Raw genomic sequence first — 24,459 nt, forward strand, 5'->3', positions numbered from 1 at the left:
ATTCTACTACGCAAGCACGTTTTCTTTTTGTACCATTCTGACATCTGGCGGGTAAAGAAGTAGATACAGAAAAAGTGCATTTGATGCACAATTTATTGCAATTAAATTTATTGTGTCAGATCAGTTCTATTTTGCATACATTTATTATTTACGCAATTCGTAAATAATTTTTTATTTACTTTATAGTTTAAATTACGCAATATTATCAATTTGTAAAATGCGTATTAACTATGTTTATTAACTGTGATTTTAAAATAATGCCTAATTTAATCAATTATCGATTAATTTTAATAGATTATAATTTATAAAATTAACAAGGTTCATTTTCAAATAATTTAATTTGCAGCTTAATTAGAAAATATTGCATTTCTTATATTCTTGCTATAATTATGAAGAATTATATCCTTATTTAATTTATTTTTTATATATTTTATACAATTTACATGAAACTGATAAAGTTGTCAGAAATTTTTATTACAATTATAATTATTTTTTTTCAGTTGGGAAAATAATGGTTTCAATTGCTGTTTAATTAGCCTCAAATCTTCGTTTGGTGATAAGCCCTAATAATCTACAAATTTGTTGTCAGAATTACTGTAAATAATAACTACAAAAAATAACCAAAAATACTGAAGTAATAATACAATAATTATCTTTGTTTCAGTTAAAAACAAGAGAACGTAAAACAATTTATAGCCTCGTGGCGATGGAAAAACAAACCTTGACAGGTATTTCCTTTCTCTTGATTCTTTTTTAAGTATCCTTTCGTTTAGGGTTTTACTGAACACTTCAGGTTCGACACGTCGAAAGAATAGTCCTTCTAACGCATTAATTAGCGTGCACAGCACGTTACAACGCTTTCCATTGGAGACGGCATCGCATCCGGTAGAAGTTCGGTCAAAAACAATCTACGTGGATCGCATATGACTTCGCTGCAAATTTATCAAAATTTATATCGTTAATTTGATTCACTCTCGACATCCATTGACCTCGATAAATGAATCTCAACTCTTTCTATGCTTATTACCAGAAATATACTTTATTACCAGGCCAATAGAACGCATGCTATTTTTATTTAATTGGTATAAGAAAGATTAAAGTATAATTTAAAGCTTAAAATAACTAACATATACTTTTTAGAGCATATTTAAAATTAAGAATAATTAATTAGATAAAAATATAGTACAACGTTTTTAAAGATGAATTTTATAAAATTCTCAGTGATGTCATATCTTTTAAATACTTTCAACTATTTTTTCAAATCTTCAATAGTATTAGAAATTTTCTAGATATTTTTAAAGATTTTTCCCATGTATTTTTATGTGTTTAGTTGTCATTTGAGATTTATTAAATGGTTGTTGTTAAAATTAGGAGTGAAGACACGATGATTTCTTAATCCTCCCGATGGTTGAAATTTGCGTTGGTGTCTGGACGTTCGGCTGGCTGGATGTGACACAGCCGAATTTTGAAAAACATCAGCTATGCCGACATCTTGCCTTCGAGGCGCCCAGTTAATATTGTGGATACATTCTTCTCATTGAATACAAAGATTTAAACAGAACACTCAGTCACAGAACACTATAATATCTAAGGAATTTGATTGTGAGTGACCTCTTTCTTTTTTCCATAATTACTTTAAAATTTCAATATTCTAATAAAAAATTAATAAAGATTAAATTATATATTATCAAATATATAATAAAAGATTAGAAAATATGAAAATCTTAATCCTGTGTGTATGTGTGTGCGTGTGTGTAGATTACTAAACGCTGCATGCTTTTATGAACAAGATTTAAGAAAGAAAACCTACTGATTATTACGAATGCTGTACTTTGATATTTTGTACGCCTCTACATATTATGTTTCAACTTTAAATTAACGATCTACTAAATATTTGCTAAAAATAATCTTAAATGTAAAGTATATTTTCTCCAATTACTAATTATTTACTTATCATTTTATTAACTATAAACTACTAATTAATATAACTAAGAACAATCTACAAAATTAATAATTACAAACATAAAGTATATCTTCTTTCATCTTCTACAATAATATCCAGCAAACTCCAATTTTGCCCTAAAAAAATCTAAGATACTATTTAATTAATTAATTTAACCAGAAACAATCTCAAGCAAAAAGTATATCTTCTCCAATCTCCTAACACAATATCCACCAACTCACACTCTTCCTTATAGCATAGGATTGAAACCAAACAAAATCAAGCTAGAAATCATCAAAACTTACCAAAAATAGTCTTACCTTAACAAAATAACCAAGAAGACCAATTCCCAAACAAGGAAAATACAATATTCTCCATAATTGTGTTTTTTTTCTTCAGGTGTGATCTTGATTTTATCCCTCCTGGATAGTCCATGAAGAGGATGAGCAGTAGAAAGTACAGTCGACGCGTTATTCGAAAGAGACACCTGCACGAGGCTGGAGACTCGCCAAATAACTGATAGCGTGGGCGTCGCGACTTCGAAGACGACGTCGAACGACCAAAGTCGAGAGGGGGTGAAGCTTCCCCGTTCTTCTTGTTCCATTGGTCAGGAACCGATTGTGCGATTCGTGTCTTCCTCCTCTCCGTCTTCTGTTCTTACCGATCGTCCCTATCGCTGGTATTGACGAGTCACCACCTTCCGGTCGACAAGGCGTTAATGAAAATCTTTTCTAGGAGGCAAGCTGCGAATTGTTGCACCGGTAGAGTCGTCATCAGTTGCTCTGATTTGGAGAGGAAGATTCATGATATCATGATACCATGATGATGAAAACCTACGATGAGATTTAAGATTCACTTGTGACAGATAAACTATTAATGCACTCAAAGAAAGTAAGAAATTACAATTTCTACAAATTAGAATTAATACGAATTTTAGCGGGTGGTTTTATGATGACGAGACGCAATGTATATTCAGTATTAATAAGATTTTTATTAATGGATTGCGGATATTTATGCATATTTATATTTTTATGAATACAATTAAACTGGAATTTATGTAGAAAATTTTTTCTTTCGTAAATATCGTAACGAGTGTTATGCTCTTGGTATTTTGCATATTTCATATACATTCTACACATTTCTACACCTTTCGATTTCTCCTCCTTCTTTCTAATATAAATATATCAAAATTCGCACTCAGTTTTTAATAAGCAATCTAATATCACGATTTTTCAATTAATAAAATCTAAATTCCTCCACATCGAATTAAAATAACAATTCTATACTCTTCGCTTCACTTCGTCTTTGAAAAACCGCATTCCAAACAATAATGTTTCTTTAAACAAACATCCGACAAAAAATAACACAACTTACGAAATTACAAAGATTCGTTCGAACGGAAGAATAGCTACTGAAATTGAAGTTCCGCGTAACTAACCGGAAGTGTGCCCGAAAAGCGAGCGTAAGGTGCCCTTAAGAAGGATGAAAATGTCCTCAGAAGAACTATAAAAAGCGTTCCACGGGTTAGCAGGCTTGATCACGAGCGGAGTATCCCTCGGGCCTCTCCGTGACTTCCGGTTCTTGGTAGCGGGCGACGACGCGCGTGTGCCAGCGCGGTGACCGGATATGGCGAAGAACCGACTGACCAAATCGTTCGACGGAGAGCCGCCGCTTCGCGTATCGAGCTTTTCATGCGAATCACGCGTTCTCCTGTACCAAATACCAAGCTCGTATCGGTGACATCATACTCCGCGTTGTATACTTGTGCCAACGTGCACAGGTGAACGCGTGCTAGAGTATACAATTGGATGGAACGATGTCGTCGTTTTCAATCGCGAATCTCAGTCCTTTCCTTACCGTTGCTTGACTTTAATCGTTTAACTTGTTAACTGGACGATGACTGAAAAATCATAATTAGAATCGACTAATTTTGATAATCATGGAATTAATAGTTAACAAAAAGTGTCAATTTTAATTTAATGTAGATATGATATAACGTCGAGCGCAATTTCAAAAGAGTATTGATAATCAGTATTTGAGATTTTTATGCTGTTCTTTTATTTCTTCATACTATATATTATTACATAGTATGTAGATTAGTTACATGTTCTATTTTTTATCTTATTTTGTTATTCTCGTTTGATTGTTCAAATTCCATCAGAAACCACCCTAGTTGAATTAATCCCTTATGGATTCAATTTCAATTGGAAAAAACATTAAACCAAAATTACAAAAACATAAGCAAACTCTTATTATAAAGAAATCAATAACACCCAACATTAATGAATCGCTAAAAGCTTTCACTAACGACATTCATGAATTCTAAAATAGAAATTCCGACAGAGGAAAACGGAAAGTCAAGAATTATGAAAACAAAAGAAGGAAGGAAAAATGCGAAAGATGAGTAGACAGAAGGAGGAAAGTTTACGAAGAAAGTCATCGTAGGGTTCGGTGATTCGTGGCCCATCGAGGTTTCTCTTCTGTTCTTCCTTCGTCACGGTATTTACGTGACGAAGGTGGCAGTAGAGAAGGGAGAAAAAACCAAGAGAAGAATAATTAATCAGTAAGCGAATCACGTACGCGGGGATGCATATATAAGACCATAGAACGTCGTGTACTTACACGAAGGAGCAAAAGGAACGCACGTATGCACGAGCCTGCGTATATACCTTCCATCCGGTTCTGGATAATTCGGATGCCTAATTTTGTCCTCTTAGAAAAGTCGACTGGCGGAAATATAAACTACCGTGAACGAACAAGGAAACGATTTATGATTATGTTCCATTATCCTATATTTTAAGTGTTGGACCATCTTTTGTGCTACTTTATCTCAATGTAAAAAAATAAAAAAAGGAACGCATTGGTTTGGGTTGTTTAACTTTTTACATCTTATGTACGTATATTTTTACAGTTAAACATTTTATGATTGTTATAGAATAAGTGAACGACGACGCTTGTTTATGAATATTGGAGATTTGAGACGCTGGAGATTGATGGTAAAAAATATGAGAAATTTCGAGAGATACGCTACTAACCGACCATGTGATCGGCAAAATCTCGAGAAACACCCTCGTGACTAGATAAAGAAAGAAGCGAAAGGTATAACGAAGAAGGAATCTCGAAGGAAGTAGGCCGTGCAAATGAGGAAGTCTGTCGACCTGCTCTGAAACTAAAAAATCCAACAGTCGCTTGCTAATTGAAGAACAAACAGGCACAGTTCAATCGGAGGTTCTGCAGGAAAAATCGTGACGAAATTTATTTTGACGACTCCATTATGGTACGAAATTTTTACATTTTTAACTTTGTAAACTACGGAAACATCAAAGAGTTATGGTTCAACATTTGAACTTTCTTAATCTTCCTTTTCCTTTCGCTAAAGGAACAGGTGAATATTCCGGTCCAACTTGTATTTGTTTGTTACACATAATCGAATGCTTCTTTTCCAAAAATTTTACAAATATTCGTATAAATGTACAACGAATGCACGTAGAATATCTAGTATAATTTATATCGCGCATACCGATCATTAATGATAACAATTAACCCCAGTTAAGAAGGAGACGATAACGAGTTTCACTTGGCAGCTTCTCCACCTAACTGTTTTACAAGCAACTCATAATCAACGATACTTTAATTTGCAAGCTCTCGATACAATTATCAGCGGCATCCTTAAGTTCATCAAAACTGTCTTACTATCACACAGCTACTAATATTGCGCTCAAAATAACCAAACCGCAATTTACCATATAAATACTATTCCAGTCGTTGAATGTCTCCATCTGTTACATAATTTGAGCGTTCAACTGCAACATTTTTGTCTCTAAATGCGCAAGAAGTGACTAATGGACTGAAGACCTTACATTCTTATGAAGATTATGGAGGAAGTGGTACCTAAATAGAGATCTGTTTTACGCTGTGAATATTATAACGAGCATCTTTATGCAACATTTTTGCACATTCAAGTTCACATAAACGAATAGAAATCCGCAGTCTAATATCCAGAGAGGTACGATAAAAAAAGTAAAGAACTAATCTCAAACTTTACCTACCCTTTTATAAATAATTCCACGAGTTCTACTTTCTTTACACTTTCAAAATAAATAAACCAAAAGCCAGGATTTACTAATCGAGCAACTAAAATCGATGAAAAGGAAGTAAGCAACTCGGACCTTACCTCCATTTCTACAAATAATTCCAAAAGTTCCATTCTTCCAATAAAGGTTGCTCCCAGCCATACTCTTCGCGGAAAAAGGTCCCTTTAAAATACCGATTTCACCTTGCTTCTTGGTCAATTGGAAGATCCGTTAAACGTCTGACACTTTGGATAGATCTCGTTCGTAATTCGCGATACCCGCGAGATCGGTTGGCACATTCCGTGGAATCGATGGGAAAACGAGCGGAACCGACAATTACCATTAAAATAACCACGAGCGCAACGCAACGAACGAAGGAAAAAAGTATTGTTTCGACCAGCTACGAGCACCGACGAGACTTTTTATCTGAACAATATATCGCGCTCTTTTGCTTATCGCAAAACCGTGACTGATAACTCTTCTCTTTTTCCTTCGTTCTTTTCCTGTACCTTTTTTCTTTTTTTCTTTCTTTTGAACCGCATTTTATCGCCGAGTGTAACAGGTAGCTCGTAACACGTTGCGACGAATCAACGAACCTCGTCGCGATTATCGAGCCGTTTTCACGGTTCGTGGCTCGCGAGTCGAACACCACGACCCGTTTGCAGATCAGTGTCGCCTCGACCAGGAAATCGGTCTCGTCTTACAGGATGCCGGTGCGTCAATATTGACACGTTTCTTACGAAACCACCAGAGAAAGAGGAAAGAAGGAAGATAAAACGAGAGAAGGGAAGAATTGAGAATTTGGAGAAGTTTTTGGGAGGTGGCAGGATTTCAAGGTCGCTGGGTCTTTGCTAGAGTTCAGGGTCGTTTATGTCGTTGATTTTGATTTAATGTAGGGTAAGGTGATGTCGTATATAGGGTGTTAAAATTCCTTAGCCTTGGATTAGTTAGTTTTTTATGTTTGATTTTTTGGAAAGTTAGGAATTTGTAAAAGGGAAATTTGGGATGTTGGTTTGAACTTTATCGTAGATGGGAGTACAAGAGAATTGTTGAAATAGTTCTTTAATTGAACGTAAAAGATTTATACATTAAGGATAAATATTTTTGGGTACAGATTAGAATTTGCACGTAGGTGCGGTTTTCCTTAGCGGAGAAGCGCGCTAAATTTCTTAGAATAAAGAAGAAAATTCAATCGCAAGCTTGAAGATTAAAAAATACTAAAAATTGAAATGTTAAAAATTTGTTATATTTGTAAATTTAAGGATTGATCCATCTAAACATGCAGATATTTGAAAATTTAAAAGTTTAACAATTTTGAATGGAATTTGAAACATTGAGGAACTTTGAAATTAAATGTGTGTCAAACGCGTGATTCCATTCAGATAATGGAATTCACCTGGGTGGCATACGTAATCGTTGATCACGGAAACAGGAAATTGATACGATCGATCAATGGACAGTGGTAACGATAGGTACTTAACTCCATAATATTATGACCTAACAGTTACGAGAAATTTCCCGTTATCGTTGTAAATTTCCTTACTAATTATACAATTAGACAATTCGTGTTTTATCTGATAAATTCAATAAATATCACGAGTTTATTTCGATATTATTATAATTTAATAAATGTATCAGTAACATCTAGTTGTAACGGGGAGAAAGTAAAAAACATGAGAATCTAATTGTCAACACTTTTATTGTTTTCTTGTGTTAAACTTTAGTCGTTTATCGAGAAACGCTAAATAACAATAGTAACGCGTATATAAGATTATAAGGTGAACATTAAAAAGAAGTAGGAATATGTGAATATTTAAACGCATAAATCCGTGAAAAGGTATAAACAAAAAAAGCTGGGAACAACAGAGACTAGTAAGAAATAATAGACAACAAACCAGTTGCGTTATTTCAACGACAACCAGATAAAACTAATTACCTAAATATTGCAAATACTTCGAATAATAAAAATCTCAGTAAACTGAATAAATTATATATACATATGTGCTTAATATTGTGCGATACTGTTAAGTAGAATCATTGACAATAATTTGTGCAATAAAAGTTACATAATTATATAAGATTACTTAAAGTAACGAAAATTATACGCTATATATACTTTTTTTAAATATTCAGTCAATCATAAGAAATATCACAAAGAATATAAAAAGAAATATGGGAATAAAATTTGGAACATTCCAATTGTCTGAGAAAATTTTTAATCAATGTACGTGTATTAAAATCGAATTTAAGATTGTCAAACGTTAGTTTGTAAAAAATTAAATCTTCTAATGTTTTTATAACAAGCTAAACGTACATGCACTTTAATGTTTCTCTTTTAAATTGGTGTAAAAGTACTATCATTATATTAAAGTTTCTCGTATTAACTTCTATTAATACTTTGACCTTACTTCCGTCTATGCGCGGTTGGCTACTAATATTGGCATAATTTTCTTAGAATTAAACTTGAACATGTGTAATTCAATAAATATTTCTTAATTAAATATACGTTTTAATCTTTTGAACTGTTTACTGCTTGATATCCTACGTGAATTGAATTAATTTATATGTCTTGTAGCAACTGTTGCATACATTTGTTAATGATACAAAAACAAATTATTATACATTAATAATAAAACATAATAACAATTAAAATAAATTCAACTTCTTTTCAACACCAAATGTAAAGGAACACGAACGAAATGATAAAAAGAATTGTCTCTCTTCCAAAACTGCAACTTAACTACAACCCATTAATAAATCACATAGTTAAATCCTAACAAATATACCTAATTTTCCATCGAATAAATTCGATATACTTCTCATTACAAACATTTATAATAACACAAATGTCTCAACAAGACGTCAAAAAAATTAATATATAAAGACATATGTAATAACTATAAAATTCGATGGTGGGAAAGTCAAAATGTTATAGATTAAATGTACATTAAATAAAATCTAAAAATATCTTAGTACGGTGTATATATAATAAAGCAGATTATTGCATTTGTGCTTCTAAACTGTTCACACAGGATCGTAAAATGCATATGGTCATGTGGTTTTAATCAACAATATTTTTAACCCGAAGATCGCAATAAAAAGATAATCATCATATGGCGATAGCTTCGCGATATTTCTATCTCTTTCGGTCCACTATCTGTTTTTACAGATTAAGGTTGTTATTTTTCTAGCATTTAAAAATTAAATATAGCTGTGATTCTAAGGCAAATGGTTGATATGTTATTATAATATCCTACGAATACTACAATTAAGGAAATCGAAATGTTTCAAATCCTCGTATCATTCTACCTTATCTTAGATCTACTTCGAAAATTCCTTTTGACGATCTGATAATGTACTAGTAAAAAATTTATATAAATAGAATGAAAAAAGTTCTATTCTTCAACATTCTTTTTCGTTTGCTTTTTCTCCCTAAATATTGATCGATGTATTTTCTTATATTGCAACTGCAAGAAATTAACATGTATAATGTAGGATTACTCTATTCCTTAAGCTTATAATTTGCATTGTTAGGTATTATATATCTTTTAAACGTATCTAAAACTATACAACGTAGTACAGTGCCGTTTCCGCTAGGCTGTTTTTAGCTGTTTTCACAAAATTGCATTCGATAGAGATGTGCAGTAGAACAATCAGTCCTACGTGATATTAAAATTGCCAAGAAGTATACGTAGCTGTCCATGGAGTGACGACCGTCCAAGATGGAAATTGTGCCAAGAATCGTTTAAATCTTAAAGATGTTTGGTGTTCACCATGTAAAAAGTGGCCACCTAAAGCTATTGATAAACATGGAGTTTTGGGCATACTGTTTACCTATATAAAAAATACATGTAAATTGTAAACGTCGTTAGTAAAGTAGATATCATAAGTATGTTCTACATACTATGTTCTCTACATTTTATGTTCTACATACATTCAATTCAAGAGAAAATGTGAAAGGAACACAATCGGACGCACAAGAATAATAGATAAAGTATGTTTCTCTATCATTCCATTTAGGTCCTTCTAACGGCTTCCCTTCCAAAATAGACCATTTTCCTAAATGAACACCTTTATATGGAGATAAAATTATACTTATATGATCAGGACCTGAAAATAGATTTCGAATTAAATGTTTAATTATTATTTAATAATTTATATAATTACAAAGAAATTACCTGTGACATTGAATGTAAAACTGACAATATTCTGTTTTATCGACTTTGAAATGAGTTCAAGTTTTGTTGGTACATTAATCAATGGTGCAGGACCTGGAATCCAGCTTGTTTTCCTGTAAAAATTTTTATATTAAATATGTATTTAATTAAATTTTTCAATGTGTTAAAAACCTTACAAATTTAATATTAAACAAGTACCATAAAAATGTCGTAACAGGCATAAAATATGGTAGGCCACAATATAATTCTTTTTCACAATCTTTTATTGTTGATGTAATGGCGCCTATTTCAGGTACCATAGTTTCCACACTATGTGGACTATTCATGTCTAAATCTGCTATCCAATATCCTGTTCCAGTGTACCGCAAATTACCATTTACGTCGTAATATTGTCTTTGTGTGTGCTATAAATTGAATATTTATTTAATATTATACAATTACTTTCCAAGTAACAGAATTGCAAAAATTTCATTCAATACCGCAATCATAAATCGTTCTGGTGCCAATGATGACAAATCACCACTATAAGGAAAACCAAGTGGAGTCAAAATTAATACACCTATAGTTATTAAAAATATTCCCACTAACACACTCAGGATTCTCTCTGCATTTTTTATTAAAAGTACAAATGGCAACTAAACACAAAATATTAGTGATTAAATTATATCCTTACAGACCTTTCCTAACACTTTTGTTTTAATGATAATTTCAATAATTTACCGTGAAACTGAGTAATAAGGAAAAGAGAATGCATAACATATTAGCCATAACAACTTCTGAATTTATACTGCTACCAGATCGTCCCATTATGGGTATAAAAAGATAAAGAGCTCCAATTACTAAGTAAAACGATTGTATATAAGGTAGACACATTGTCATTAAATAATAAAACAGCCATTTCCAACCTACATGTAAAACCAATTAAATTAATATATTTAATTTCATCATATTATTGCTCCACAATATTAAGATTATACCTCTCCACTTGTTAAAGAAATTACATCGAAGTATATTTCCAAGAGTAGGGAATACAACCCAATGTAATGGTATAAAACCAGATCGTATCTCCAATATAACACAATAGAAGAGAACAGACATCCATATTATAGAATACGAATCACAGTATATTTGATATAAGATCCACGCAGATTTAACTTCCTATAAAATATCAAGTCAAAATATCAGTTAACGATTTATACAGTAAAGCATTGTTGTATGTTATTATAAACTTGCCTTCTTTTGACGAGACCCAATAAATAAGAAAAACGTCATTGACACAAAGATAGTTGGGACCACATATAAGAAAAACAACCATGCTGGCCTTGCATACCAACTCATAACTTTCCCAAGTTTAGTAAGAATGAGGGCGATTAATGTACATGAAACTATAGATACTAACCATGAAACGATTATTGCTCCGGTACATAATAATAAATGCTTTAAATATACTGATTTTTTTACATCTAAATAAAAATAAAAACATTTAATTATATTTTTTATTCTATAGTAATAAATTTAATTTAATATGATATAGATACCTCGCCGAGCATTTTGCATGTTTAGATATATTGAATATATACCGGCAACTATACTGATAATATTAATTGTACTTGACGCATTCTGTGGCCATCTGACTACAAATGTACCTAAAAAGTCAAAGAACACAGGATTTCCTGTGTGATCTTGAAGTGGTACCTCGGATAAATAATTATCTAATACTATCCCTTGTAATAAAGCAAGTATATTATCTCCAGTCCTTTGTAAAGACCCCAATGGTATTTGATGAATATTATCAAACTTAGTATGGTACACATAGCCATTGGTTGCCCAAGCAAAATCAAGACCTAGGAATTTTTAAAAATGGTATTCTTTCTAAAAGCAGACTTATAATATTAAAATAGATAGTGTAGAGTAAATACCAGAAACGTTCCCAAAGTCTCTGAATATTCGAAAATCAGTATCTCCAGGTACAATACCACTTTCAAATATTTCTTGAGCTAAGGATGATGCATAGGGATAAGGGACAGATTTAGCATATATCTACAAAAGAAATAAACATACATTATAATATCTATAATAATAAAAATGGGTTAACTCATTATTCAACAGTACCTGAAGCATCCAGGAGCTATCAGGTCCAGCCTGAAATAATAATTCACGACCGCCTGCACCACAAGCTTCTAAATTTATAAAAGCTCTGACCTCCTTAGCCCAAGGGTGTTGCGTTATAAAGCCATGAGAAGCCTGTATAATTTAAGCAATTAGTACCTTTCAAAAAATAAAATAAATTTAATGTGTTATCAATATTAGACACAATTAATGTACCTGTAATAAGTTCTCTTCAGCACCATTAAACAAAAATATAACATTATGCTTAAACAACTTTGGACTATGAGAAATCACACGTAAAATTTCTAACATCACAGCACAACCAGCTCCATCGTCAGAACCACCTAAAATAGAAAGATATATTAACATTTAATCATTAATAATCATTAAGTTAAATGTGCATGAGTGTTTCCATTAATTATTACCAGGACTTTCTGGGAAGGTATCAAAATGGCAATTTATTAATAAACTGCTCTTGGTAGGTCTATGAGGACCAATCTTAACAATGACATTTTGTACATTTCTGTATACATTAGTCATTCCATCCAGAAATTTTAAAGGAAAAGCTCCACTATGCTTGGTTACATTGACTAGAATCTTATGATTCTCATTGGCATCTTTGACTATATTATTGATAATGTTTGTTAAATATTTAATTGCTAATACTTCGTTCTCGTAACTTCCAACAATTCGTGGCCCAATATATGTGATATTTAAAAGATGATTATGTGCTCTTTCTGCTATAAATCTTCCTGGATATAGACCTTCTTTATCTATCATTAATGGCTCAGGTAATTTCTTCTCAAACGTGATAATGATAATAGATACGAAAAGATAGAAGGTAAACAGAAAGAGTAAATGTTGAGTTTCATTTGGCAGTACTTCTTTCTTTTTTGAAGAAACCTTATCCTGGTATACCACATCACTAGTAGTTCTTTTAGAGACATGTTGACGCAATCTCACTCCGTCTCTCTGAAAGGTAGCATTATCAGTGCAAAGAAGAAAATGAAAAACATACTGATCAAAAGGAACAAAGATAATCTTACCATTGTCTGTGTTTAAGGCACTTTGAAAAATAATTAAACCTTTGAATTAAAATTTGATCAGAGACAAAAGGCTACGGTGTTCGACGACTTCGTTAGCTCCGTTCGACGCATTGACCAAATAACGAAGTGCTTCTAGTACAAATAAAATTTCTGATGTCTTTTAATATTTCGTATGAAATAAACAGAAAACATGCAGAATTTTATTAATGTTTCTTTTTATTGCTTCAATCAAACGTGATAATCGTATTCTCCGTAACAATTTTAGATAACAATATTACTGTTATGATTTTACATGCAAAATTATTATAATAAATGCAGTACTAAAATGAGAATCATCCCTACCTATCGTTGTGCCTGTATTTCTGATTAAAACGTCGCAACTCGTCAGTTACTTCAGATCCGTTTTTTCATAATTCCACGTTGGTCTATCGTGGACCATTATTATCAGCCAATTTAATCTTTGTTAAAACATATTTTTTATATACGTTACAGCCACACGTATTCATGTGCCACTGCGATTAGATAGCCATATCATATTTTTTGTATAAAGATTTGTGTAAGTGCTCGTTAGGTAGGTTACTCGATACTTGCTAACACGAGTATCGGGCCTATATATATCTGAATATAGCATTGCGGAAAAGTTAGCGAAAACAGAGTATCTATCTATCATGATAAAATTCTAAATCTAGAAAGGATGTCCCAAAGAGCAATAAAACACTCAAATAAAGTAGCGGAATATTACATTTTTATGAATGAAAGATGCTGTATCTCCATCGCGTGCACAACTTTTACTCTCCCTATTACTCAGTTATGTAAAAAGAAAATTGCAATGTTACATAATTATACAAAAACTTTCGAAACAAAGAACGTATGTATATATGTGTGTGTGTGTGTGTGTGTGTGTGAGAGAGAGAAATGCAAAAATCGTCTTACTAAGGCTAATATGCTCGGCTAATTTCCGATTGCAAATTAATACAGTACGTTTGTTGTTTTGGAAAGAATTGACTCTGCTGCTGCTACAACATTGTATATTTACAAGAGTTTCTTTGATTCCTAGATGATGCAGACTCTTCCATGAACTGCTGTCATGCTTTGTTCATTATTCTACGCTTTTGTACATACATATATGGAATACTTTCACGTAGCGTATATTTTTAAAATGCTTCGTAAAACATAAATACTCGGGCAGATATGTATATATATATAAAAAAGAAGAAAGAATTAATGAAATTGGTTAACATAGCCAGATTTTAAAAGCATTCATTGTTTTTCACTGAATATAAATATAGCTAAATCAGAAAAAGGCGAAAGATACGAATTTTGTCTACACAAGGAAGATAAAAACATAACATAGATTGCGATAATTTATTTAAATTTGATAATTTATAAAAATTGTTGGAGCTGTTATACATTTAAACTGAAAATTGTCGCTATACATAAAATTCGTTTAAAAATTTAGTAGCTCTCGTTAAATACCGATTTTTGTTACCGCATTTTGTAACTTTAAATTGAATATCTGAAAATATTTTAATGAAATTTTTCAAAATGTTTCACTGAAACGTGTGAGAGTCTAAATCTGAAGTTGTATTTAATGTGTCACGTATTTAACCCAACCATTATAAAGGATTAAAATTCATTCAAAAGCCAGACATGATAAAAAAAATAGATACAAATGCAATCGTTTACTGCCATCTGTAGGAAGGAGTTTTAAAGAGGCCATGAAATTTGTTGGTTCGACGATAAGGTTCTAATGGTAGGGACCGATTCCATAACTAGCAGACGATCAAGTCTAGCAGACGACCAAGTCTAGCAGACGGCGCATAGCTAGCGTCATTCGCGGGCGCTTGTGACTTTGTTTCAAACTCGACGATTGTTGAACGCCGACAGACACAGTTTTACGTGAACGAAAAGTTTATCCCTGAAGCGGCTGCAAAATCAATTGAAAATGGATCCCGAAGCATTCCTGGACATGGCCAATCAGGTCATTAAATTGAAAATGTTCCCGTACTTTGATATCGCACACAGCGTACTCTGTGCTTTACACGTCAGAGAAGATTTGGGATCCGGTAAGCCCAAGCCTACCCGACCAATTCTAAATTTAATCTGCTCAGAACCAGCTTATACCATTTCTAAGATTGTGTTTCGCTCCCAACCATTTTTCTTCATTATTCTTGTTTAACTCACTTCCCGCTTTATTTATTATATTATTTTTTACTTATTTTATTATTAATAAATTAGCTCTCCCTTAATCTCATTTAATAATACTTAAGCTAAGAGATTTTTTTTTATTCATAACAATTGGATTATTTTATTCTAAGTGTTAAAGTAAAGTCTTATTATCTTTCTGTAAGTTTAAAAATACAATTTTGTTACTAAACATATTTGATATTATTAATATTATAAAAATAGAATAAGAACATTAATACAACTTCCTCTTTTAATAATATTGTCCAAAACAAATGTATGAAAAATGTTCAAAGAGAGAAAAAATTATTCTCACATGGTATGTGGCATAATTAGAATAATCCTATTTTGTGACATTCACTGAATTTACCTAGCTAATCTATTTCAGTATATACCCTTGTGGGCACGCCAAGTTTTTTCAAACCTTTGGCCTCAATTTTGATTTCCTATAATTTTTTGTGTTTCTTAAAGTTATGCAAATAACTTATTATAAATAAATATGGAAAATAAATAATTGTATTGTAAATATTTCCTAAGTATATGAAAGCTTATTGTGTAAGAATGTTCCCAGATATAGCAGTAAAACTTTTTGTATCAATGACTTTCTTATGCAATGAACCATGAAGCAGCAATCTTTGAACAATGACTCAAAGAATTTCTGTACCTTTTATATTCCTTGGTAGTAGTTATGGTATCTAAAATCATATGAAAAATAAATTTTATTGTGAAATGTATTTCTTAACTATATTCGTATTGTTTTAAATAAACTTTTATGTAATTTAATTTTATACTCAGAGTGTTAAAAATATACCAAAAAACATTATTTTCATGTTTATGGTAGACTAGCATTATATCTGTGTGAATACATGTAATATAATATACTTGTAAGGATTCCAAGTGACCTACTTGAAAGAATGTGCCCCTTTGATATTTCATGGTGTATTAGAAAACAGGAAATTTATCACATCTTGGATGTGTCTTTCTAAATTAAATTAGATGTTTCTTTACATGTTAGTAATTAATAAATATTTAAAAATCTTTGAAAAATGTTGTACCTCTAATTTATCAGACTGTTTCAACTGTAACTTTCATTATTTTTCATAACTTCATATTATCATAATTCTATTGAATAGGTGCTCAAGCGTTTTCTCGGAAACACCCTCTTTCATGTTGGCTTTCAACAATGTTGGTAGTGTTTGCAAGTGGTATGCTATGCAATGGTCTTTTAGGAGAGCCGATTATTGCACCTTTGAAAAATACACCACAAGTGGTAGTAGCGACTATTGTTTGGTCAGTATCATTAAATTAAAAACTATAAATCTCTGTTAATAACTTAATGAATTTTTTAATGAATATCTTCCCATAGCTTCAAGCTAAATTCCAAGCTTCAGATCAATTGTGTCTTTGTTGCACTTGCACTTCGTACCAAAGTGTAAGTGCAAAGTACAAGTACAAGAAAAACACAATTGTTTACAAAACCAATAATATGACATCTCCCATAACATTTAGTAAGGTATATTATTATTTAATTATTGCACAGGTATATGATATTTTATACACCATTTGATATTGGATATAAAATTGCCAAGTTTTTACCAGTAAAGATAGTATGTGCTACTATGAAGGAAATATATAGGTGAGTACATAATAATAAGTGAGTACATAATAATATTTGTTTTTTACCTTATTCTGTTATGTTTATATTATTTTGCCATAACTTACAGGTGTAAAAAGGTATATGATGGAGTATCTCATGCAGGAAAACTTTACCCAAATGCATATCTTATCATGGTGTTAATTGGAACACTCAAAGGTAACTTTTAATATCTGAAAAATAAAAGTAAAAGTGTATTGAAATACAAAATTAATTTATTTAATTTATTTTAGGAAATGGTGCAGGTTTTACAAAACTTTTTGAACGTCTCATACGAGGAGTATGGACTCCAACTGCTATGGAATTTATGCAACCTAGCTTGTACATTTCTTCTTCTATTCTATTTTTTTATAGATTAAAACTGAAATGAGTAACACGTAGTATTTTACTTTTTAGCCCTACGAAAGCATCAATGGTTGCATCCATTATTTTCGTCCTTGATAAAAAGACTGATCTCATCTCGGCTCCTCATGCATTAGTTTACTTTGGTATCGTTATTTTCTTCGTGTATTTCAAGGTAACAGGAATTTTGTACTTCTTCTTAAATGAAAGCTAATCTTTGCTAATCTTGTTTGTTACTAAGTGCTAATTGTTATTAATATTTCAGCTATCGTCCATTTTGCTTGGAATTCATGATCCATTCGTACCTTTCGAAAATCTATTCTCTGCGTTGTTCCTCGGAGGAATTTGCGATTGGTTAGCCAAATTGTTGGGACGAGGCCAAGCTAAAGATGAGAAAGCGGATGCCAAGAGAAAGGACTAAATGTTTGTAAACTTCATTTACATAATATTAGATAATACTACGTACATGTAATTTTACTGCTATGCAATTCAATTTTCGAGTTCGCGATGTATAATATTCATTTCCTCTTTTTTTTTTCGATAGGTACGCATAAAATTCTCCCAATACGAACGTTAATATATTAGCATTGATATGCTAAAAATCAATGCATGAAATCAATTTAAACTAGTCAGGCCATACTCGCATGTTAACGATGCGATGCATGATCATGGACAAATCATTAAATATTGGAAGTACAATAATTTATTAGTATACATATTTTAATAATGACAAGTGATATATTGGAGAGTATGGCTTCCATCATTATGAATACCAACAGTATTATCTCTGTTGACAACAACTTGCCAACATAATTGTCTCTCCATAATTAATTAGACAATTTTATATGAATAACATTACGTAACAAGTAAATTCGTTATGTTTTATAAAATATAAGAGAATTGTATCTAAAATCGATAAAATCTTTACGCGAAGGCTAAAGACGTATTTGTTGTTGATTTTTTAATAATCTATATATACGGGATTTCATACAATGTTTTAACGATTGAATTAGAAAAAAATTGTTGGTACGTCATTTTATAGAGTGAAGTGCAATTTTTAAGTGCATATTGAGACATATTGTTAGTAATGTTCAATTCAAAATATCCTAATTTTGGTATATGTATTTTGTGTGAATGAATAATTATCAATCTGTCGTACAATATTTATCACGAAGAAATATACTCAGGTTATCGAATTTAAGCGTTAAGATAATGTTAATGCATATTAGAACAATAAGACTTCTGATAATAAAACGGATAACAAATGAAATCATCTATACGTGACGTAAATATATCAACGAGGAAAATTATAACTCTTTTATACTATTTTATTATAATTAGATACTGACAATTGATACTTACCTATCATACACACATGTATCAAGCGTTTGCCTTGGATTCAACGATGTGAATATAATTTGCTATGGAAATTAAATAACATAATTTTCATATAATATTCCAATTGACAGAACGTTATACATTTTCATGTAATAAAATGAAGTTTGTTCTTCTATACCCTTCTGTCGACTTATCGTCTTTCCAACCTTTTTAATATGCAAGGGTTTAGAGGCAACAATATTGCTTCCCAACCCAAGCCTTCTGAGCCCTTATTATGTATCTCCTATTGTAGAAAAACTTGAGAAATATACCATTGCTTGTCATAATTTATAACAAATAAGGGTTGACAAATTCTAGTCGATACCCCAATACGATTAACAAACGGCAATTGTTTAATAACGGTTTTCCAAGATGCAATACAGTGCGACATTTGAAGGAGAAATTGGGACAAAAATCGTTTGCAAACCATATTCGCCACGTTCGCAGATCAGGTACGCGCGTTCGCAGACTACGTTCGCAGCTCACGTTCGCAATCCACGTTCGCAGTCCACGTTCGCAGTCCACGTTCGTAGTCCACGTTCGCACATTTGTAGGCCACGTTTTCACGTTCCATAGTACAGTATTCGAATAAGCATTCAGGAAAAAGATCAAAAAATACATATAATGTACAGTGTTCCTAAAACTTAATCGTTTATTAGGTGATCCGAGGTAAGTAAAAATCTATTTATCAAATCTTTGTTAGTATTTTCCTTACTCCCTCCCTTAGTTAAAATATCTTGAATATTTATTTCTTCGTCTAGCCACACACGATAACGTTTAAATAAATAGTGCAGATGCAGGGAATGATCTTTCCATTTTTTCGTCCAGAAATAATTTATTTTCCCTTCCATTTCGTCAGATATTGTGCCAGCATTTAGAGATTTTGGGTAATATTAAAAATTTTCTTGAAATAAATGTAATCAGAAATTCATTTTTCAACCAAGTCAATATTATAAATGGCTTTCACTTAAAAAATAAAGAACGTTCAATGTAGTAGTTTGTAACAAAAAAAGACCATATACAGCAATTTAGTGCAATTTTTTTTTTAACAAAGAACAATCAAATTTACAGAATAATTTGAATCATTGTTTTACATCGCTCTTTAAAGAAAGAAAAAAATTTTTAATTTGGAAATTAAAATTATACATATCTTTGCTCAAATTCTCCATATTTAAGGTGTAACAAACATTATTTAAGAAGAATTAACAAAAAAGAATATATAATGAATGAGTGAGCTAATTTTCAAATGATTAGATTTTAATGTACAAACAATTTTTAATAATTACTTATTAATAATAATTATTACTTACATTTATATACTTACAGACTGATTATGTTATCGAATTATAAGATCAAAATCGAATAATAGTTATTTCAATTTTTGTATATCGCACTGTGCGCGGTTTAGGCATTTTTCCGAATTGACGCACATGATGGATTATGCATATGCAGTTAAAGCGATTAATCTATAGCGTTACTCAATCTGTTTTTAACAAGATATTTCTGTGTGTCGCGTTAGCGCACACACACAACGTAAATACGTAAAAGCGTCCCGATTCGTTCTTGTATGTTCATGTCAACGCTAAATGAAACATCAGGCCTGCCATAAGTCCTCGGACTTTCAGGTGAACAACCACAAACTTGCCTGTCCTGAATATAACAAGATATTGACTTCGAGATTGGACCAAGGATTCTCGTTCTACTGAACGAATCGATTTCACATGATCCGATCTAACAACTATACGAGATTCTCTTAACAGTTAGCTTCTCTAATTCCATCTAATTTCATCGATAAATTACCGAGTTCTTCTAAAAATCACACCTTTTTGTGTCTATATATGTATATAAAGAGTTGTCTAGAATTTAAGGGATTTCTCTTAATCTTTGATCTGCATCAAAATTATTGCTCATTTCTGAAGATATGGTAGCCAGATATACCAATGACTGCGTTTAAAACGATCTTCAATTGTGGTAACAACTGTTTCTATATGCTGATATAAAGAAGATATTTTTAAAGATACAATTTTAAAGAATGAAAAAATGATACAATAATAGATTTAAGAAATATAACAATATCCAAAAGAAAAAGTTAATATGAGATCAAAGTTATTTTAAGGTCATACTTATTTCCCAAATAAACTTCCATATCTTTTTATCACAGGATTTATTTATGTATTTTATATGTTATATTAATCCTAATGTTTAATTATTTGCTCCTAGCGTATGTATATTTTTGTAGTGGTCTCATGCATATCGGAATTTTCGAATTAGTAACATTTGAAAGTACATCATTTGTTACATCAGTCCAGTCATAAGATATTTTTCCTTTACAATTTATATCGCATATATCATAACTATCGATCATTTCATTTTCGCGCTCTTTACGAAGAGTAGATTTTAAATTGGCTTCGTTTGTTATTTTGCAAACAGTGGACGGAATGCAAGTCGGTCGACCGCATGTTTCTACACGTTTGCTTATACATTTCTTTTCAAAATGTACGTCCTTTTTCATAGTTAACGTTTCTTTATCCGACCTTACTACCGCCTGACTTTCATTGCACTTGATCACTCGAACCAGTATCGGATCTCGTTTCTGGGTACCCACGCTTACTCTTTCTGTTATATCTTCATACTTTGCGACACATACAGAGTCCTTGAACAATCGAGCATCACCTTGAACTTCTATGTCGCGATTGCACAGCTGCATCAACGATCCACTGATACCAACATCTTTACAATTCAAATGAGTACAAACTTCTTTGTCTATCATTGGATATTTTCTCTTCATTTTCTCTAATAGCAATATATTGTCTTCCATGGTTCCTTGTCTTTTATCCATTTTCGTGAATGTGGATTGCAATATTAATTCGAAAATATCTTCTTCAGTCATGGTTAATTTATCATTACACATGGTAAACGTGCCAATTTCCTTCAAACTTGGTCGTCTTCGAACTTCTGTCAAAGATGACTTTTTATCAACCTTTTCATGAAATTCTTTCACATCATCTCTGATAATACTTGGCTCTAGCATCATTATATATTCTTTGATTGCTGTCACCATTTTGTCCATGTCGATGAAACAATTTTCTTTTAGGCGATATTTATATTTGTCTGAAATTAAACCTCGTTAAATTATGAAAATTGATACATAAATTTATAAGGATCTGTTTAATTTTATACCTTGCATTTTTTGTTCGTGTATAAATAATATTTTCTGCAAAAGTTGTTGTAAAACTGAGAGCATGGTGGGATCTCTACTGAGATGTAGTATATTCAATGGACACGTATCTGTTGTACACGAATCCTCAAATTCTTGTGCTATCAATTAAAACAATTTTGTAAAATTAGTGTTTTATATCCATAGTATTGCATTATATTTTGCTAAGCTGCAAAGCAGTACCAATTAAAATGCTTACGTTCTTTTTCCACAAAACGTTTCAATTCCGTATCTTGATGAGCACAACGTTTCATAGAATCATCAGACTTGGATCGAGCCAAAGGAAATTTTTCTTTAGAAACGCATTGTACGAAATTCGATTTGAATTCTTTGATCTTTTCCGCTGTTACGCAGCCGACGCTACGCACTTGATGCAAGGACATGGTAGTACCAAATTCTACCATCTTTTCAAAAGACATACGGTAGGCTAAATTTCCTCGTGATACACAGATGCTACTCTGTATTCCTTTCGAAGCTTGATCTACCACATTTATTGCTACTTCCTTCATCTCTATCGTATCAGTCTTATAATATTTATCTTGCTCTTTTCCTTTTTGGTCAATATCATCTGTAGTTTGAATTGATATACAAACTGTATTTTGCACTGCTTTGTCAAAAGAATCCATTGCGTTGACACCTATTTCACGTTTTTTCCTACCAATAGAAAATCGCGTTTCAATTGCAAGTGGTTCTGATTCTGTATCTTGTTCCTTCTTCGTATCTTGAGAAACATCTTTTGGTACGAATTCAATTGGTTTTGAATGTTTATCCAGATCTGGCAGAACTAGTTGGGTAGAAGCTTCTATGGTACCCAACTGTAATTTACCTGTTACTACAGGGTCGACCTGTAGAACTTGCGTTTGAACCGATATGGATGCTGGAATATTATTTTTTAAAATCCTTTTTGGATCTTCGCTTTGTTCTACTTCTGTATGAGCAGATTTCTTCGTAATTTGAATAGATTTCACGGCGGAAGTAATTGATGCCCTTGCAGAGAGTCCTGTTATTAAAGTTACAACAGATGGATGTCTTGTTATCAAAGATGCAAAAGATGCATGTCTTGATAATGTCTGTAGAAATTCCAAATCCTCGGAGTTCTTCACATACTTTTTTAAATATTCTGATAGATCAGTAATTCCCATAGATCGGAAAGGTAAATCTGAATATAAAATAGACAATGAATTTAAGTTGGTATCTGCACATATATCCAAATTTTAGGATTTCACCCAAATTTCAAACAGATATTTCTCTATAATAAAAATTGATTTTTTACATACTATCACGCGTGACTCTGTCACATCCGGCACACGGACTGTATCCATCAGAAAGATTTTTATTGTATTCCGAACAAGAAATATAATTTCTTCTCTCGTTTTTGTTACAATCAATTTGCTCATGTTTCACATCTTCCCAACCACACAGTGGACATTTTAAAAATGGTAATTCATAACTATTATCGTTTTCTTTCGTTAAAGGAAAATCACAGTTAAATCTGGTATCCATGGAAGTATTTGGAATAGCTGGAAGATATTCTTCTTAAAGTTAGAAAAAATTAAACTATTCGTACTCTATCATATTTCTTTTCAAAGTTATTTTTCGAACAAATTTTTTACCTATCTCTTGAGATTCTACATCTCTGGTGGGTTTGTAGTACAAAAGTTCATCTATTTCTTGATCCCTCGAATCATTTTTCTTTGGTCTAAAGGATGGACAAGGAACATATTTTACTCTTTTCTCCCTTTTTTCCTTTATTATCGTCTCCCCCGTTGAATTACGTTTCCCATCCAGACAAAATGGTTTTTCCTGCGATTTGCTCCTCTTTGAAATCATCCGACCGCCAGTGGTGTTATTACATGGGTGAATTTCCACATATTTTGCTTCTGGGCTCACTCTTTTTCTCTCCTGTGAAGTTTTTATGCTATCACTGCTCAAGGATCTAACAGCAGAAGTCATTTCTTGTTCATGAAGTTGACAGCTCTGCCTTTCTTCATCATCAATCACCTTCGCCAACATGCCTGCTACTACATTGTACCAGGAGAATGGTGATTTATATTGTTTCTGAGATTGTAGACTTTGGATCGTTCGTGTTTGTTCCAATTTATATCTGTGTCAATAAAAATCATTGTTTTCATAAATAGTTTGTTAAATATTTGTTTAATGCTTTGTATAGAGAACATTTCGTATTAATTTTCAATGTTTGCTTCGATGTTTAAAAAATTAGACTAAACTTAATTTTTTTGCATTTAAGATGACATGAAGGTCATAATACTACAGTAAATGAAGAAGGCTGTATATTCTTCTCCATTCAATACTGTGAATTCCGATCATCAAACGCAA

The 24,459-nt window shown here is 31.9% G+C and overlaps 3 protein-coding genes and 2 long non-coding RNA genes across 8 annotated transcripts; 2 read left to right on the plus strand and 3 right to left on the minus strand.

The window, feature by feature from the left end:
• Positions 1-480: 480 nt before the first annotated feature.
• On the plus strand, positions 481-2,943 carry LOC105680519. Its single transcript, XR_001102148.3, has 4 exons — positions 481-728; positions 1,372-1,602; positions 2,342-2,621; positions 2,678-2,943. It is a non-coding gene; the product is annotated as an uncharacterized LOC105680519 (long non-coding RNA).
• Positions 2,944-7,703: 4,760 nt separating this feature from the next.
• Positions 7,704-14,300, minus strand: LOC100743254 (endoplasmic reticulum metallopeptidase 1). Of its 2 annotated transcripts, XM_003488132.4 has the most exons (16): positions 14,282-14,300; positions 13,691-13,860; positions 13,349-13,480; positions 12,728-13,274; positions 12,519-12,646; positions 12,306-12,437; positions 12,113-12,233; positions 11,732-12,037; positions 11,427-11,656; positions 11,171-11,351; positions 10,914-11,098; positions 10,673-10,828; positions 10,392-10,597; positions 10,194-10,306; positions 9,950-10,125; positions 7,704-9,849 (listed from the first exon to the last, which is right to left on the minus strand). In XM_003488132.4, exons 3-16 carry the CDS (start codon positions 13,349-13,351, stop codon positions 9,685-9,687), a joined length of 2,649 nt encoding a protein of 882 aa, XP_003488180.1. In that variant the 5' UTR covers positions 13,352-13,480; positions 13,691-13,860; positions 14,282-14,300; the 3' UTR covers positions 7,704-9,684. The 2 variants fall into 2 exon arrangements, with proteins under 2 accessions (XP_003488180.1, XP_024222232.1); XM_024366464.2 differs by lacking the exon at positions 14,282-14,300 and having other exon boundaries at positions 13,349-13,505; positions 13,691-14,154.
• A 769-nt stretch (positions 14,301-15,069) lies between these two features.
• LOC100743374 (trimeric intracellular cation channel type 1B.1) lies at positions 15,070-19,041 on the plus strand. The gene is made up of 8 exons (XM_003488133.4): positions 15,070-15,414; positions 16,666-16,822; positions 17,073-17,168; positions 17,257-17,345; positions 17,420-17,507; positions 17,583-17,703; positions 17,794-17,951; positions 18,073-19,041. Exons 1-7 carry the CDS (start codon positions 15,294-15,296, stop codon positions 17,947-17,949), a joined length of 828 nt encoding a protein of 275 aa, XP_003488181.1. The 5' UTR covers positions 15,070-15,293; the 3' UTR covers positions 17,950-17,951; positions 18,073-19,041.
• A 491-nt stretch (positions 19,042-19,532) lies between these two features.
• Positions 19,533-20,418, minus strand: LOC117151455. Its single transcript, XR_004461404.1, has 2 exons — positions 20,230-20,418; positions 19,533-19,871 (listed from the first exon to the last, which is right to left on the minus strand). It is a non-coding gene; the product is annotated as an uncharacterized LOC117151455 (long non-coding RNA).
• A 636-nt stretch (positions 20,419-21,054) lies between these two features.
• Positions 21,055-24,271, minus strand: LOC100749164. Of its 3 annotated transcripts, none has more exons than XM_024366461.1 (5): positions 23,736-24,271; positions 23,400-23,657; positions 22,322-23,281; positions 22,086-22,223; positions 21,055-22,016 (listed from the first exon to the last, which is right to left on the minus strand). In XM_024366461.1, exons 1-5 carry the CDS (start codon positions 24,133-24,135, stop codon positions 21,112-21,114), a joined length of 2,661 nt encoding a protein of 886 aa, XP_024222229.1. In that variant the 5' UTR covers positions 24,136-24,271; the 3' UTR covers positions 21,055-21,111. The 3 variants fall into 3 exon arrangements, with proteins under 3 accessions (XP_024222229.1, XP_024222231.1, XP_024222230.1); XM_024366463.1 differs by having other exon boundaries at positions 21,112-22,016; positions 23,400-23,642; XM_024366462.1 differs by having other exon boundaries at positions 21,112-22,016; positions 23,400-23,654.
• Positions 24,272-24,459: the final 188 nt, after the last annotated feature.

Source organism: Bombus impatiens, unplaced genomic scaffold, assembly GCF_000188095.3.
Source record: "Bombus impatiens unplaced genomic scaffold, BIMP_2.2 scf_0217, whole genome shotgun sequence".
Classification (NCBI taxonomy): domain Eukaryota; kingdom Metazoa; phylum Arthropoda; class Insecta; order Hymenoptera; family Apidae; genus Bombus; species Bombus impatiens.

What these genes read in the sequence shown, in the direction of transcription:
- LOC100743254 (XM_003488132.4), bottom strand. An exon ending in TACCTTCCCAGAAAGTCCTG is followed by an intron (nt 12,647 to 12,727) that starts GTAATAATTAAT and finishes TTTCTATTTTAG; the next exon opens with GTGGTTCTGACGATGGAGCT. An exon ending in TTGGGTCTCGTCAAAAGAAG is followed by an intron (nt 11,352 to 11,426) that starts GCAAGTTTATAA and finishes GATATTTTATAG; the next exon opens with GAAGTTAAATCTGCGTGGAT.
- LOC100743374 (XM_003488133.4), top strand. Translation starts at nt 15,294, where the DNA reads ATGGATCCCGAAGCATTCCTGGACATGGCCAATCAGGTCATTAAATTG. An exon ending in GTAGTAGCGACTATTGTTTG is followed by an intron (nt 16,823 to 17,072) that starts GTCAGTATCATT and finishes ATTATTGCACAG; the next exon opens with GTATATGATATTTTATACAC. An exon ending in GAATTTATGCAACCTAGCTT is followed by an intron (nt 17,508 to 17,582) that starts GTACATTTCTTC and finishes TTTACTTTTTAG; the next exon opens with CCCTACGAAAGCATCAATGG.
- LOC100749164 (XM_024366461.1), bottom strand. Translation starts at nt 24,135, where the DNA reads ATGTTGGCGAAGGTGATTGATGATGAAGAAAGGCAGAGCTGTCAACTT. An exon ending in TGACAGAGTCACGCGTGATA is followed by an intron (nt 23,282 to 23,399) that starts GTATGTAAAAAA and finishes TTTTATATTCAG; the next exon opens with ATTTACCTTTCCGATCTATG. An exon ending in ACGTTTTGTGGAAAAAGAAC is followed by an intron (nt 22,224 to 22,321) that starts GTAAGCATTTTA and finishes TTTAATTGATAG; the next exon opens with CACAAGAATTTGAGGATTCG.